The sequence below is a fragment of the Carya illinoinensis genome, chromosome 14 (genome assembly GCF_018687715.1).
Source record: "Carya illinoinensis cultivar Pawnee chromosome 14, C.illinoinensisPawnee_v1, whole genome shotgun sequence".
NCBI lineage: Eukaryota > Viridiplantae > Streptophyta > Magnoliopsida > Fagales > Juglandaceae > Carya > Carya illinoinensis.
The window spans coordinates 22,383,815-22,399,582 of record NC_056765.1 but is presented as its reverse complement, the minus strand read 5'-3'; the positions used below and the strand labels follow the sequence as shown (position 1 = coordinate 22,399,582).

The 15,768-nt window shown below is 39.0% G+C and overlaps 1 protein-coding gene across 2 annotated transcripts; it reads right to left on the bottom strand.

Annotated features, from left to right (window-relative positions):
• Window positions 1-876: 876 nt before the first annotated feature.
• LOC122294861 lies at window positions 877-11,061 on the bottom strand. Of its 2 annotated transcripts, none has more exons than XM_043103848.1 (4): window positions 10,907-11,061; window positions 9,621-9,892; window positions 8,699-8,946; window positions 877-1,484 (listed from the first exon to the last, which is right to left on the bottom strand). In XM_043103848.1, exons 2-4 carry the CDS (start codon window positions 9,856-9,858, stop codon window positions 1,128-1,130), a joined length of 843 nt encoding a protein of 280 aa, XP_042959782.1. In that variant the 5' UTR covers window positions 9,859-9,892; window positions 10,907-11,061; the 3' UTR covers window positions 877-1,127. The 2 variants fall into 2 exon arrangements, with proteins under 2 accessions (XP_042959782.1, XP_042959783.1); XM_043103849.1 differs by lacking the exon at window positions 10,907-11,061 and adding an exon at window positions 10,716-10,871.
• Window positions 11,062-15,768: the final 4,707 nt, after the last annotated feature.

Here is a 15,768-nt window from a genome sequence, read left to right as displayed (position 1 = left end):
GACACCTCCCTTATTAAGCCTCAAAACAGATCGTTTTATTAACACCATTCTTTCCGTTAAAACAGTTATTAACATCTTCTTCCTCAAAGCTTTCCCCCAAGGCACCCGTAACATATTTACATAGATCGGCACGAGGATGAAGACGAAGGCACGAGGCAACGAAGCTTTGATCAACAAAGGTATCTAGGGTTTCCGACGTGAGAGAGAGAGAGAGAGAGAGAGAGAGAGAGAGATATAACAATATGACAAAACTTAAAGGTGAAAAGAGTTGACATAAGGGTTTGGGTGTATCCATTTTGATACCTAAATGACGCCGTTTTGGTATTAGATTTTTGTTTTTAAAGATCCAAGTTTCTGGTTTAAAACCCAGAACCCGACCTAGGTTTACTAGTATTTCATTATGCAAATTCCGCTCGGATCAAATCAGGGTTAGAACCTCTAACCAAAAATCGAGACAAGGAAAACACTCAGCCTCAATAAATAGTGCTACCTATGATATCCTAACAAACCAAGTTCAAAAGCAATATCAACAATACATATTGATAATATATATATCAAAATTCTGTAAGTAATAATAAAATAATTTGAATTAAGATATTTTATTAAATTTTAGAAAATGATTGAAAAAAGATTGAATAAATATATTATAAAATTCAAAAATTATTTAAATATTATTTTTATTTTGAAATTTATAATAATCATATTGATTTTTGTGTTTTGTTTTAAAGTCTGTAAAAGTTATTTTGATTTTTGTGTTTATATAATTATTAGATGAAAAAGTTTAAAATTTGAAATTGAAAAGTGTGTTGTTTTTTAGGGATGTTTGAAAATAAAAATATGATAAGTTTTGAGAATTGTGTATCTCATCTCTGTGTGAGTCCTTAATCAGCAAGCCAGCTAATAAACAACCATGGATTCTGAAACACAATAATCCCTGAATTTAACAATGCTTCTAAATGCTGAACACGAGATACTGATTTCACATAAACAAAGGGGGAATAAAGCGGGAGAAAATGGTATGATACTGCAGAAGATAGAACATTTACAGCACCAGAAGTGTAGTACCAGCCTAAACGGTATTGCGTAGACCAGACACCAGAAATCAGCAAGGCATGCGTGAATCGAAATTAGTAGTAACGGGAGCCAGTATCATAAACACGACCACCAGGATAGGGACCTCTAGACTCGAGTCCCTGATCTCTGGCACCCCCAAGAAATCGAGCCCGTTCTCTGTATGAATCAAAATGATCACTATTATAGCCTCTACGTGCTTCTCCCACAGCAGCTGAGCTTGCAATTCCAATGTAACCATGAGGATCGCTAGAGCCCATGCTACTGTTTGGGTACTGATCCATCATGGCCTTTTGGTACTGATGATGCCGTGCTTGTGATTCCCTCTGGAGGAATTCTTCTCTACGACCAGCATGCCGAGCTCGAAGTGCTACTAGTTGTTCCTCATACTGAGCGTTTATTGTGTTTATTCTCTGAAAAATGAGAGGACATTGTGCAAGATATAAATCGTGTTGAACATAGGTTGAGTATCATGTCAAAATTTATGATCGAAAGTGAAATAAGATGAGTGAGCAACAAGGAATGGGTTGATGGCAACCAAAAATAAAATATATAAAGCTTGATTTAGAAATACTTAAGATTGTCGTCTTTAATGAAAGGGAGAACAAATCTTGCGGCCAAAAATACAAGTTAGACACTGTTTAAGAAGCCTCTTTGGTAATTCTCAAGAAAAGGGAGTTAGAACAATAGCAAATAAAACGCTTCCTTGGCCTTTAGCAGCATTTCTATGGGTCAAGTAGCAGTGTTTAGTCACAGACATCCCAGTTTTGACGTGAGGAATGTCACTGACTGACCAAAACCTAAAATGCATCGAGTAACTGAAGGCCATATTGTCCATCTCCATGAAGCATTTTACGCACATGATTTATGGTGCCCAAATTTTTCCTTGAGGACTTCCAACCAAAGAGATGAAAAAAATACATTCTGCTATATAATTTTGCTCCCACATGTAAATATCAAAGTAAGAAAAGAATCTTCGTTTAATGGGCTGTAATCATCTTGATGATGAAGAGAAAGACTTGAGCTTTTTATATATAAACTTTTAATATTGTTCAGAAGTGGGGCCTCCACATCACAGAGGAGAATAAGATAATAAATGCAGGAATGGAAATAAGACTACAAGTATAATGACCGAAAGAAGGCCCAAGCCACATCTTGGCTTATACTCCAAAAAGATTAATCAATATTACAATTAGAGCCTAGTGAAATAATTATAAAGTGGAAGAACTTCTTCTTATTAAGCAATATAAAATCTCATTCACCATCTTACCATACTCGATCTGTGAATTAGAATGTTCCCTTTTACATCCATGACGTCCTCATCAAGCCATCTCATCATAGGTTGCACAACTCAAGTCTCACACCTGTTGTTCGGATTGGCTTTGATACCATTTGTTAAGACCTAAATAAAGCACAAGCTACAGCTAGGTTTTTACTCCAAAAAAATTAGTCAATGTTATAGTTGAAGCCTCCTAGAATCATCATAAACGGTATAGCTTCTCCCTTCTAGGCAATGTGGGATGTCATTTACAACCTTCTTATACTCGATGTATGATAATTTCCCCCCCTAATCCCTGAAATCAAATCATCATCATACCGTTCCAACACAGGTGGCACAGCGTATGTCCCACATTTCAGCTAGGATTGGCTCTAATACCGTTTGTGACAGCCCAAAGAAAGCCTAAAACACGTAGACTTGTACTTTAAAAGACACATAATCAATGTCACAATTGGAGCCCATTGGAATCATTATAAAAGGTAAGAACTTATCCTTCCCTCGTAATATGGGATATCATTCACCACTTGTAAGTAGCCCATTGGGACTTTGCACCCATGACTACCTCTATAATCAACCCACTCCGTGTGGGTCATCCATATTCCAATGTAGGACTGAGGAGTAAACAATAAGTAGGCTAAATAGCTTTGCACTTAACTGAGGTGGGACTAGAGATGGTACATCCATCACAACTCACCTCGTGTTATCACAAGACTGAGTACGAGTGGTTCAACCCAACAGACAGGACCATTTTCTAGGCCTTCAAAAATATTTCAATTCACAGAAACAGCTCAACATGGATTTACACTGAATTTGAAGCCAAGAGGTCTCTCTCTCTTATTAATAAAACTCTTATTTACTGATAAACAAATGTTTTTAACCACTCTAGGTGAGGATCACTATGAGAATGTAATTGCATGATGGGACTTGGCTCAAGGAGATGAAACAGAGGCCTAGTGTGAGAAACTGGACTTTGCCAAAGTCCCCGTTTCTTCTTGTCATTTTATTTTAGAAAAGGTTTCCTAAACCCTTCTTTTTTTTTAATAAGAGATGAATAGATTATTGGTTGGATGAAAAGCCCTTAGTAGGTTTTATTTTGGACCTTGAGGATTCTTATATTAGAAGGCTTTAAGGGAAAAGAGATGAAGAGAGCCCAATAAGACCCACATGGATTTCGGCCACCAAGGAAAATACTAGGGTTGGAAGGTTGGAAAGCCGAAAATATTTTCCAAGGCATGTGGTAGGCACCACATGGCACTTGAGGGCCATTTGGTCTTTTAAGTGAGGAACCTACTAGGGAAAGGGCATGGTGAGACACTTGTCTTACATGCATGAGTGTCTAGAAAGATGAGTGGAGGATGAGGTCACCTCAGGCTAGGGCTTACATGCCCCTTTTGGCAAGAAAGGCCAAATTGTGCCATTTGTCAAGCATGTGTAGAGTAAGAGAAGACCTTTGGAGTTCCAATAAGATCTTACTAGGGAAGGGAAACGGTTTGGTTCTAGAAGGATATCGGAAGAGACTTTTGGAGAGGAAAAGAGAGAGAGCGACAGCTTGTAGAGAGAGAGACACCTTGGGAAGACAAAGAGACCCTTAGAGTGACTTAGGGTTTCGGCTAGCTCAAGACACACACTTTTCCGCCACATGGCAACCATGCAAAAGGTTGGAAGAGCCCAAGGAGGATTTGAAGAGCATTTTACCGTTTAACCTTTAGATACAATGAATATGTACAAGTGAATGAAGGGCAAAGGTGCAATTGGAACAAGAGAGGGTCGGTTGGGAGGAGTCACATGTCATCCCTCGGAGTTATCCTTTGGGTTTCAAATGCAATCCCACCTAAGAAAAGTGGAAGAGCCACCTTACCAAGTGGCATTCATGCATGAGACTTTTGGGAGGAAGAGAAGGTTCTCTTTTTAAAGAGGCAACCGAAAAGGTGGGAGGCCTTTTTGCTCCATTCTTCATTTTCTTTCCTAAGGGTTTTGGCACACACAAGTTCTCCCAAGCCATACACTATCTCACCACCCAAATGCCACCTTCTAAGTCAAGAAGCACAAGAAGGTTAGCCTACACCATTCGGCTAGGGATAGAGTTCAAGGAGGTGAGCACCATTCCACTCTCTTCCCCACACACACAGCCAAGAGGGAAATCTCTCAATCCTATTTGGCTTTAACCCTTTTCTTCACAACCACACACTCCCACTTGGGTAACTAGGGTTTTCTCTTCAAGAAAGAATGAACCCTAGATATCTATGGCTTTTTGAACAAAAGAAACACAAGGTTGTTAAGGGTGAAGGTTTCAGTTTTTTTTGCTTGAAAAAGAAAAGCTAGGGTTTCACTCCTAGAGAGAGGAAGAACCTAAATGATGTTTGGTTTAACTTGAAAATACTTGGTAGAAAGAGGGAAGGAAGGTCACAGCTAGGCCTGCACAGTAGCCCACCCGAATTGAATTTGGGCCTGACCCGACCCACAGGAAAGACCATGTCAACTAAATCTGATCCGGCCCGTAAATTTCGGATCGGGTCGAACCTGTTCCTTTCAATCCTTCACCGTTTGTGTACGCAACAGACCCAAAAAAGCCTTCTGATCTTACTGTTGCTCTCGTACTTTCTCGCTAGCTATCTTTTCAATCTTCATAGCTTTCTTTGAGATCAATATCCAGTAAAACACCTAAGGCACCACAATCAGAAAAAGAAAACAAGAACCAAAAAAAGAGGGGAAAAAAAAAAAGAAGAGAAAAAAAAAGGAATTGCCAAGCACAAAGGAGAAGAGTTCGCGCACCGGAGGAAACTCCACCAAGCCTATGTCCACTACAATAAGGAATCCAAGACTTCTATCTATATAGTCATCCGAAACTTTGATCCCTCCTTTTGCATTGCATTGCATTGCGCAGTTGCACCTGGAACTAGAGAAGTGACCACGATGGCATCGGCGAGAGAAAAATAAGGTTGTTTTCATCAGAAAGAGTTCACTGTTCTCTCTCTCTCTCTCTCTCTCTCTCTCTCTCTCTCTCTCTCTCTCTCTCTCTCTCTCTCTCTCTCTCTCTATGTGCAGTGCTCTACAACTCTTGTGAGCCATCTTTCTATTATTTCTTTTGGATAAAACAAGATCTTTAATGGTGGAGAATCCATTAAAACGCTAAAGTGGAGAAACCCAGATAGTGGGCAGTGGTATAGCAATGAAGAAGAAAAAAAAGATGAAGAACAGCGGGTAGAGTTTGAGGAGAAAGAAAACCTTATAGTCGGGTGATCGGTTTTGACCAACTTTGTGAGATGTTGAGCCCGATTTGTTGCCTAAACCGATCAACTCGATTTTCTTTGGATGGGCCCAATCGGGTCTTTCGGTTTGATCAGATTCAAGGCATTTTTGCACAGGCCTAGTCACAACCATGACCATGGGAAGAGCTAGGGTTTTCAGGTTCTAGGGTTTTGAACTCTAGGGTTTGGTTTAAAAGGTCATTTTTCCCGGAAAATCCTAAGTACACACACATGTCCAACCTCACCTCTAAACTAGGGTTTTTCTCTAGTATTTTCTAATACATTTTGTATATATATTTTCAGATTTCTTTTGCTAAGTATATACAATTGGATTTTGTAAGTAAACTTCCAACTTACCTTGCATAACTCTTGTATATGTATGATGAACTCTTGGTTGTTATTTCTTGAATTGATTCTTGTTATATGATAGAGTGCTTTTCGGTTTTGCTATAAGAATGGATTGCCATGCTTGTACGATAGAATGTAATGTATATCTTGGATATGCCATGATTAGGGTTTCAGGTTTGACCTAGTTGTATGCTATGTATGCTTGTTTTGATCCATGAACATGTAGAAGCTTGTAATTATGAAATGTGATGATAAAAATCTATGTTTGGAAGGTTTGGAGGTTTCGGCCAAGGTTCCTTAGGGGGAAACCGAATCTGTTGTGTTCTAAGAGTGTATTTTCTGCGTGTTTATGTGTAATCATCCTATAATTGCATGTTCTAACATTTTCAAGCCGTATCGTGAGATGCATATGGTGATTTGGCTTGCATATATTTCGGGTTGTCTAAGTTGCATGTGTTTGAGGAATTGTTATGTCATGTCTCATGCATTGAGGTCTTGAGCTTTTCAAAAAGAAGAGTCAAAAGTAGTCTTTATCTTTATCATGACCCCAAACGCTAGGACTGGAAAATGACCTAGTGGAACTCCCTATTCACTCTAGACTGTTTAAAGTTAAGTGGAGACCCCTGGGCCGACGAAGTATAGTCGACGCCTTGGAAAGTTCCTATGGGAGGATACCGGAGCAAGGTTTCACCTAAAACTAGTGGGTGGGTGTTACAGTGAAGACGAAATAAGCGAACTGCCATAAAATAAGAAGAGAATGTTTATGATATGACGTAGTCACCTCGATCAAAGGGATCGATGGTTGATACAGTAACTAGCGGTGAACATACGGTGCTTAGGGGAGCCGTGAGGTATCCAATCATGTTAAGCATGAAAGGACTGAGGCATTTCAGCTCTATGAATGATAAGTTGTGCCATGAAATGTTATGATATGGCATGTTATGCTAAGTACAAAAACCCGAGCTCAAATGATATGAACACGTGTTAAAAGTTTAAAAGATGAAAAGAACGTTTATGATAGGTTTAAGTTGCATGTGTCAAAGTTTACATGTCAAGGTTCATGTTCATGCATTCATTATAAACTGTGATTGTTTGTAGTTTGCTTATGTATGCCTGTGTTATTTATTGTATGTTGACTGTTTACTTGCCGAAATTTCTTGAAATCTCATTGTGATAATTTCCACTACTATTTCACCAACTAGAATGGTAGAAGTTGTGGCAGGACTAGATGACCAAATGGAAGAGGACAGCACTCCCTCCGGAGAGGATAGTGCCAAAAATGGAGGTTAACTCTTCAGAGCCTTCGATCCCTGAGCTTTTGCAGTCCATCGACAAGACCCTCACTAAAGCATTACAACTCATTGATGCACTCAAGTGACTCAGGAACCTAAGCAAGGATCGGTTCCTCGAGAAAAGGATTAAGCCGGAAAGGCTTTAGTTTTAGGATCAAGTGTTATGAGGGTTTTATTTTGGAGACAAAACTATATTTGGATGGTCCCTTGTTTTGGGGAGATGATTTCAAACCATTAACTTTCTGGAAACTATGATGGAACACTATCTTTTGGGATCTTTATTATGCTACCATGTTTAATTATTTGTCACCGTCCTTAAGTAGTTTAAGAAAGTTTTCCACTGCAATTTACTGCATATTGCTAGATTATAGATGCATTGCATCTTAACTGTCATGTATGAGGGGTATATAACCTTGTATTGCATGTTACAATGTTTCAGTCACCATTCAATCCCAAGCGGGGGCTGGGGGCGTCACACCTAGAAAATTTCATGGTTTTTCAGTTTTATGCTTCAGTATTTAAGAGATATTATTAAGTATATGAGACTTGAATGATTTTTTTAATAAGTGCCTCTGCACACTTTTATATTTCCAGAATTTTAAATAGAGGAGGATTTTTTTTATCTTATAGAGTCTTTTATACTGGGCTTCTATGTAAATAATCTGACGGTTAGTAGCATTCTGGATCCACTAGATTTCTAAAACTGAAATTATTCTTATAACCCTAAGGGGACGGGGTGTTACAGTAGGATACCTAAGAACATGAACGTATCAGGTAATTCTTGACATCTACTATTAAAAATTGAAAATGTACCATGGTTTAACTAAGATCAAGCAGCTGAATTTAATGATATGTCAGCAGCCTAATTTATATACGCTCAGATGTAAATAAACAACCATTTCATAGCATGAGTCCCCCCTCTAGAAGGATCCTGAATTCAAAGAAGGGTTTGAAATTTTATGTTGTTAAGGCTTCTCCCATTGTCAACCAAGATTTAAGAAGGGAAAAAAAGTAGAGAAAAAGCCTCCTAGGTAAAAAAGTTATTTTGACATTTTATTGTTACTGTAAGCTGGAACCAGATCATTTTTTTAATAGGTATGTCTTTTGTCCCTTGACCCCAAACCCAGTTTCATTCTTGTAAAATTTTTGGTGTCAATTCAGACCATGTATTTTGGTCTTCCTACATGAAAAAATTCGTCACTGCATCCCTTTTTATCATGATGAAACTTATAAAAAAATGGATGCACAAATAATATTTATCACTTCAATATGACTCCATATAGGAGATAAATTGACAAAAAATTTCCGGATACAAAACTGAATTCAGGTGATTTTGCAAGAGACCAATGGCATACTTCAATGTTGTAACCTCATGAAAATGTGTATTAGTAAGTCACCCAAAGTAGCTACGAAAATGTACTTTGAAACATTTTTCTATGCACTTTCAAACATGAACTAACCTCTCTGTGCCGAGCATTTTCAGCATCCTCAATGTCATTCTGCTCCTTGGCTAGTTTCATAATATCATCATGGAATTTTTGCTCAAGACCTTCAAAAGTCTGCAACAGAGCATTGCCCTCAATACCAATGTCCATATTTTCTTCATGAGTTTGGGATCTGGTGTCACTGTTGCTTTGTTTTTCTAAAGCCAGTTTTGGATCAGGCCTCTGACCATGAAAATAGGATCTTGGAGCATCACTCCCTTGGCCTACATGATAACAAGCATGTTTCTCAAAGTGTAAGGAGTCCAGAACACAGTGATAGAAACTAAAATGCATGTCAAATCCACAACAATTCTAAATTGATATCTTGAGCTTATGAAGCAAATATGGTATGTACAAACACAAACATAATTAAGACGAATTGAAAACATATCTATCCTATTCAGTTCTCTAGGCTGGCTCATTCTGTGTTCCATTTATATGTAGCACTTACAAAAGCCTCCCTAAGAAGTCACCCTAGCCCAGTAACCTTGAGCAAGTAATAAAAAAGTTCATTAAAAATGCAGGATGAACAAAAGAGGAACACACCTAGAGAAAGATTATTAAATTCTGGTCTCAATATCACCATTTTCAATTTTTTTTTAATAAAAGTAATGAAAAAAATAAACTAGCATTAGCAATGGTTTAGATAGAGACAAAACCCAATTCTACGAGCATGAAGATTAATTAAAAAAAATTAAAATTAACATAAGATATAAATCAGACTTAGCATTTCATCTCTCAGATATATATTCTTTATGATAAGTAGTATTATACATATGATTAAACACACTTACTCCCGTCTTCTTCATGGAGAGCATATGACTAAGCAATTTACAAGGGACCCCTACTATCCATGTACGGGTTCAAAGATGCATACGCACAGAAAAATAACACTTGCCTTCATTGGACATATAAGATGCCACTGAATTTGAGACTTTTGATCCATCCCTTTCCCATTTCCATCGTCCCTCTGCATTCGAGGTCCCATATGGATGTTCCCTCTCAGGAGTGAAGGCCTCTAGTCGTCCTTCGAAAGGACCCAGCTTCTCCTCCATCCTCTGAGTAGACATTTGATGCATCTGGTTGCCGGCATATGTACTGACACCCGAATGGGTATACTGCCCCTGCTGTCTCATTGTTGTTAGATTGTTGAACGCTTGATTGGTAGACCTATCAAACATAAAAGCCATCAGAAGAATTGTCAAATTATTTATTAGATGCACAGACACAAGCAAACCTTGCTATAAGTCAAATATATTATAGTGCACAATGAAGAGGCATTCCATTCATGGATATCAAAAGACTGGGTTTGAAGTTGAACACTCCATGATCATAAGCAAATGTCTAAGGCATGTTTGGTAAAAGAAAACCTAAGGCTCTAATGAAGAGTTTGTTAACAATCACTTTCATAAACGTTTCCAGTTTTTTCATAAAACATTTCAACATTTCTTGGGCAATAAAATTGAAGCCAATATGAGGAGATTATCATAGTGCCTACAAAAGAAAAATAAGGACTAGCATTATTAAGTATATTATGTCAATAATAACCTCAGCAGTTAGCTTAATTGTCTAACGGAACAACGAAATGACAAAACAACCCGTGATGCAATGTTCTTGAGGTTTCAAAGTGAATGTCGAAACAAACAACAATAAACCTGAACATATAAAAAAGAAAAGCGAATAACTACCGTCAAATGCCATCAGGGGTTCATAGACCAAGTTGTACATGTTTTGTTTGATAGGTAAGTTGTACATATGTACGCACACACGCAAACATGCATGAACAAACACGTATCCGAGCATGAAGCCCACAAAAGAGGCCAATCAATTTCATAGTCATTTCATCAAACAAAATACGTGCAAGACCCTGTAAGAAAAATTAGGGTTAATTTTTGTTCATAAGTAAGGGTTTAACATATCTAGCAAAAAAAACAAAAATTTGTGAAGGTTAACATTTATAATGAAACACCAACTTAAGAGAAAAAAATCTTACAGATAATGTAATAATATCAAAGACCCAGCTAGACCCCTAATGCTCAGCTCTTTATGAAACCCAGGCGAAGAAAACCTTTAGAGTTAACAGGAAAAAGAAAAAAAAAATAACAGAACAAAAAGATCGGAATTCAGAAAACATTAAAAGTTAATTTTCTTTCCTGAATTATTTAAATATTTTCATTACACTACCTTCTTCAACTCTGTTAGATGAGAGCGAACTCCGAGCAGCGCTAGACTATAAATGGTAAGATCTTGGTCTGCTAATCTTTTCGTCCATTACGGAGCTGAACCGGGTCGAGTAGAGTCTGGTCATCGATTCTTTTGCGATTATCTTTATGAATTTTTTTTTTATTTTTTTTTATTTTTTTATTTTTTTTTTTAACTTTATGAAATAATCTTGAAGCAGCAATGTGGTCTAAAAATTACTTTTACGTTTATATTTTCAAGCTAAAAGCAGTCATAGTTGTTTTCTTTCTTTCTATTTTTTTTTTAAAAAAAATTTATGATAAAGAAAATAGAGGAACCCACGCTTATGATTAATCTGAACATCTGATGAGTGCAGACGTTGCTTAAACTTGTTCTTTAAAATCTTGTTTGGATAGGAGAAATATTTAATTTTATCTCATCTCATTTTATTTTTATAATTTTATTAAATTTTAAAATAAAAATAATATTTTAATAATATTTTATTTACTTTAATTTTAATCTTAATTTATTACTAATTTGATCTCAATTCAATATCTAAGCCGTCCTAGGAACGGCTATGGAATTATGCTATGAGATGGGGTTTCTCTTGGGTTTTTTTGAGGGAGATGCCAAGAATATTATTCAAGCTACTAAGGAATTGGATGAAAATTGGACAAAGTATGTGCAGATAATTGCAGACAATAGAGTCATGCTTGTTCGAAATCCCGGTTAAAAAGTTTAACATCAAAGCTAGACAAATATTAATCGTCTCTCTCTAAGGAGAGTTCCAGTCCTCGGTAAGGAGAGTCCCAAGGGAAGGGTGATGGATGAAATTGAAGATAGGTGGAATAATCTAAGGCTTACGAAGGAAGAGGAGGAGGTCATTGAGATCCCTCAAGGAGGAGAAGAGGAGATACAGCGCAAGGGTGATAGAAGTCTTATTGGGAAGATATGTTCGAGTCGAGTTATTAGCAAGGAAGTTATAGCTAATGCAATGGGGAAGATTTGGAGAATCAACAAACGAGCGGTGTTTCAGGAGGTGGAAAAGAACGTTTTTGTTATTACTTTCGCTAACCATGCTGATAGACAGAGGATCCTAGATGGTAAACCATGGCTATTTGCAAGTATGTTATTTATGATTCTACCTTATGATGGAGACCTACAACCTGGGAATATGCATGCCGATAAAGAAACATTCTGGTTACAAGTCCACAATCTCCCTTTAGGCTTTATGACAGAGGAGTGGGGTCATCGAATCGGAGCATCGGTAGGAGAGGTGCTGGATGTCGATGTTGATGAGGACAGGATAGGATGGAGTAAATGTCTGAGGGTGAGAGTTGATATAAAACTACAGAAGGCCATAGCTAGAGGTAGAACTATAATGGCAAATGGGAAAAAGGTATGGCTAAGCTTTAAGTACGAGAAACTTCCAAAGATATGCTTCAATTGCGGGTGGATTCTACACGGCGAAAACGGGTGCATGAATGAAGAAGAAGGAAACCAGGGTTCCAGTTCTCAGTTTGGTTCATGGCTAAGGGCAGAGGACAATTATAAACGACGGCCAGTTTTTAGTCCCTCAAATGGTAACTCAAATGGCCGTGAGGAAGGACAACAGGATCCTATAAAGGAAGTTGGGGGCAGCGAAGCAGAAGGTTCTATGGGAAGCATTGCGAGTAGGAGACAAGTTGAAGATTTAGTCTTGAACCAAAACAGAGTGTGGTTCAGTGGCAGTGAGAACCATGGCCTTGGAGGGGGAACGGCAATAGTGGAAAAGAGGCGAAAGGTTTTGGCGGGAGAAGGAGGGAAGACTACTACAGAGGATGAGACTGATGGGACACAGTATGGGGCAATGCAGAGCGTAGGTATGAGTCTACACTGTGGAGGGAACATGCATGGGGACGAGGATCATGCAGGGCGGGAAAGAAGTGATGCATTGATGGGCCTAACTGAAAAGGGCTTGGCAAACGTGGCTTTGGAAAAGCCTAAAGCTAAGAACGGGCCCAACAAACAGACTCAAGAGAGGAAACAAGATGATGGGGAAGGGCCGACGAAGGAAAGGGATATGTCCAAAAGTCAGTTATTAGCAACGGATCAAACAGAAGGAGTAGCGACTTATAACCAAGGAAGTCACAGGTGGAAACGCCATGCTAGAGGACAGGGACCAACTCCTATAGAGGGAGGTCTGCGACCGGGGACCAAGAGACCAACAGAGAATAATGAAGAGGACCAAGTTGCACCAGCAAGGAAAAGACGAGGTAAGACTGTTTGTTACAAAAGTGATGGAAATGTCACTTCTAAAGCGGTGGAAGCTGGTGACCAGCCCCACTGAAGGCCATGAAAATCCTCAGTTGGAACTGCCGGGGGCTTGGGAACCCCCGGACAGTTCATAGCCTTTGTTTCCAAACAAAGGAGAAAGATCCTGACTTGGTTTTCTTGATGGAAACCAAGTTGTCCCAAGCAAGAGCTACCAAGGTAGCAAGGAGGGCCAGGTTTGAGTGTTGCATGGCAGTAAATGCAGTAGGGAGGAGTGGTGGGATGATACTCATGTGGAAGCAAGAAGTTCAACTAGAATTGATTAACTATTCTCAACGACATATTAATGTGCTAATTAAGAATGATGAAAGCAATGTAAATTGGGTTCTTACCTGTTTTTATGGTCATCCTGAAACAAATAAAAGGAGGGAAGCATGGCAGCTTTTACAGTCATTTAATCCTAGTAATATGGGGTGGGGATAATAGGAGATTTCAATGAATGATGAGAAGGTGGGAGGAAGAGTTAGATCAGAGAATCAGATGGGGTTATTTAGAGAGGTGGTTGAAAATTGCAATCTTTTTGATCTAGGATGGGAGGGGCACAAATACACGTGGTGTAACAAACACGAGAATGAAACATTCACCAAGGAGAGATTGGATAGGGGATTGGCCAATAGAAGATGGTTGGAGGCATTTCCAGACGCTAAAGTTAGCACCATGATGGCCTTATGCTCAGATCACAGGCCTATCCTACTGGAATGTTCAAGAGGAAGGGGGGAGAGGACACCTTTCTATCACCACTTCAAGTATGAGATGAATTGGAACAAGGAGGATGGATGTAAAGATTTGGTTGCAGAAGTTTGGCAAAGAGGAGACCACACTTTAAGGCAAAACAGTTGGCTACAAAGCAAGCTAGAGAGATGTAGCAAAAGGCTTCTGTCTTGGAGCAGGGACATGAGAAGAAACAGATTGGCAGCCATAAAACAGAAAACAGAAGAAATTAAACAGTTGCAGGAGGATGAGAGAGCAGATAACATGGGTGCCCTCAAAAGACTGCAAAATGAGGTTGGCCTTCTACTGGACCAGGAAGATGTAAGATGGAAACAAAGGGCCAAAGTCCATTGGCTAACACATGGTGACAGGAATCCCAAATGCTATCACGCCTGTGTTAACCAAAGGAGAAAAAAGAACTTTATAAAGAAGATAGTAGATGGAGATAGGAGAGTGTTAAGTTCAAAGGAGGAATTGGCATCAGGTTTCAGACTTCATTTCACTAAGGTTTATCATTCCTCTAACCCCACTGAAAGGTCCATCCAAAACTGCCTGAATGGTGTAGGACACAGAATCTCAAGAGGCAAGAGTGAACTTTTGGACAAAGAGTTCTCTCCTGATGAGGTAGCTATTGCTCTCAAACAAATGTCACCATTTAAGTCACCCGGGCCAGATGGATTCAGTGTTGGCTTCTTCCAAGACCATTGGGACATAGTTGGCTCTGATGTAGGCAAGGCAGTCCTTGATTTTCTCAAAACTGGTGAGATGCCAGCAGGATTGAATCACACTCTCATAGCCCTTATCCCTAAGACAAACTCCCCCAAGTCAGTTAATGATTATAGGCCAATCAGCCTCTCTAATGTGTGGTATAAACTAATCTTGAAGGTCTTGGCTAACAAGCTGAAATCAGTGCTGCAAGAGGTCATATCCTAGAACCAAAGTGCTTTCTTACCTGGCAGGTTAATCACAGACAACATCATGGTGGCGTATGAGCTTCTTCATACTATGCAAACCAGACAAAAGGGAAGAGAAGGCAGCATGGCAATTAAGCTAGATATGTCCAAGGCATATGATAGAGTGGAGTGGGATTTTTTGCAAACAATGCTCACCAAACTAGGCTTCAGTGACAAATGAAGGGGGCTAATCATGACGTGTGTGAATTCTGTCACCTACTCAGTAGTGGTGAATGGGGTACCGGGGGACATTATTAGGCCAACAAAAGGATTAAGACAAGGGGATCCTCTATCCCCTTACCTTTTCCTCCTGTGTGTAGAAAGTCTAAGTACCCTACTGCATCAAGCTGAAGCTAGAGGCCTCATCAAGGGTGTAGCAGTTACAAGGGGAGGAAGAAGAATCAGCCACCTTCTGTTTGCTGATGATTGTGTTATGTTTTGCAGGTCAAAGATAGAGGAATGGTCCATCATTGTTCATTTGTTAAAAATTTATGAAGAAGCATCGGGACAGACCCTGAACAGACAAAAAACATCCATCATTTTTAGCTCAAATACTAATACAATAGAGAAAGAGAGCATTTCCCAACAAGCTGAAGGAGTTATTTGTGATAGTTATAACAAATACTTGGGTTTGCCCACTATGGTAGGGAAATCCAAGTATAACACTTTCAGAGGTCTAAAAGAAAAGTTATGGAGAAGGATCAACAGTTGGAAGACCTCCTTTCTATCTTCTACAGGGAAGGAAGTCATGATTAAGAGTGTGCTTCAAGCCATACCTACATATACAATGAGCGTGTTTAAACCGCCAAAAAGGCTCCTCAGAGAAATGGAAGCCATGATTGCAAAGTTCTGGTGGAACCACAAAAAGGAAGGCAGGGGTATCCATTG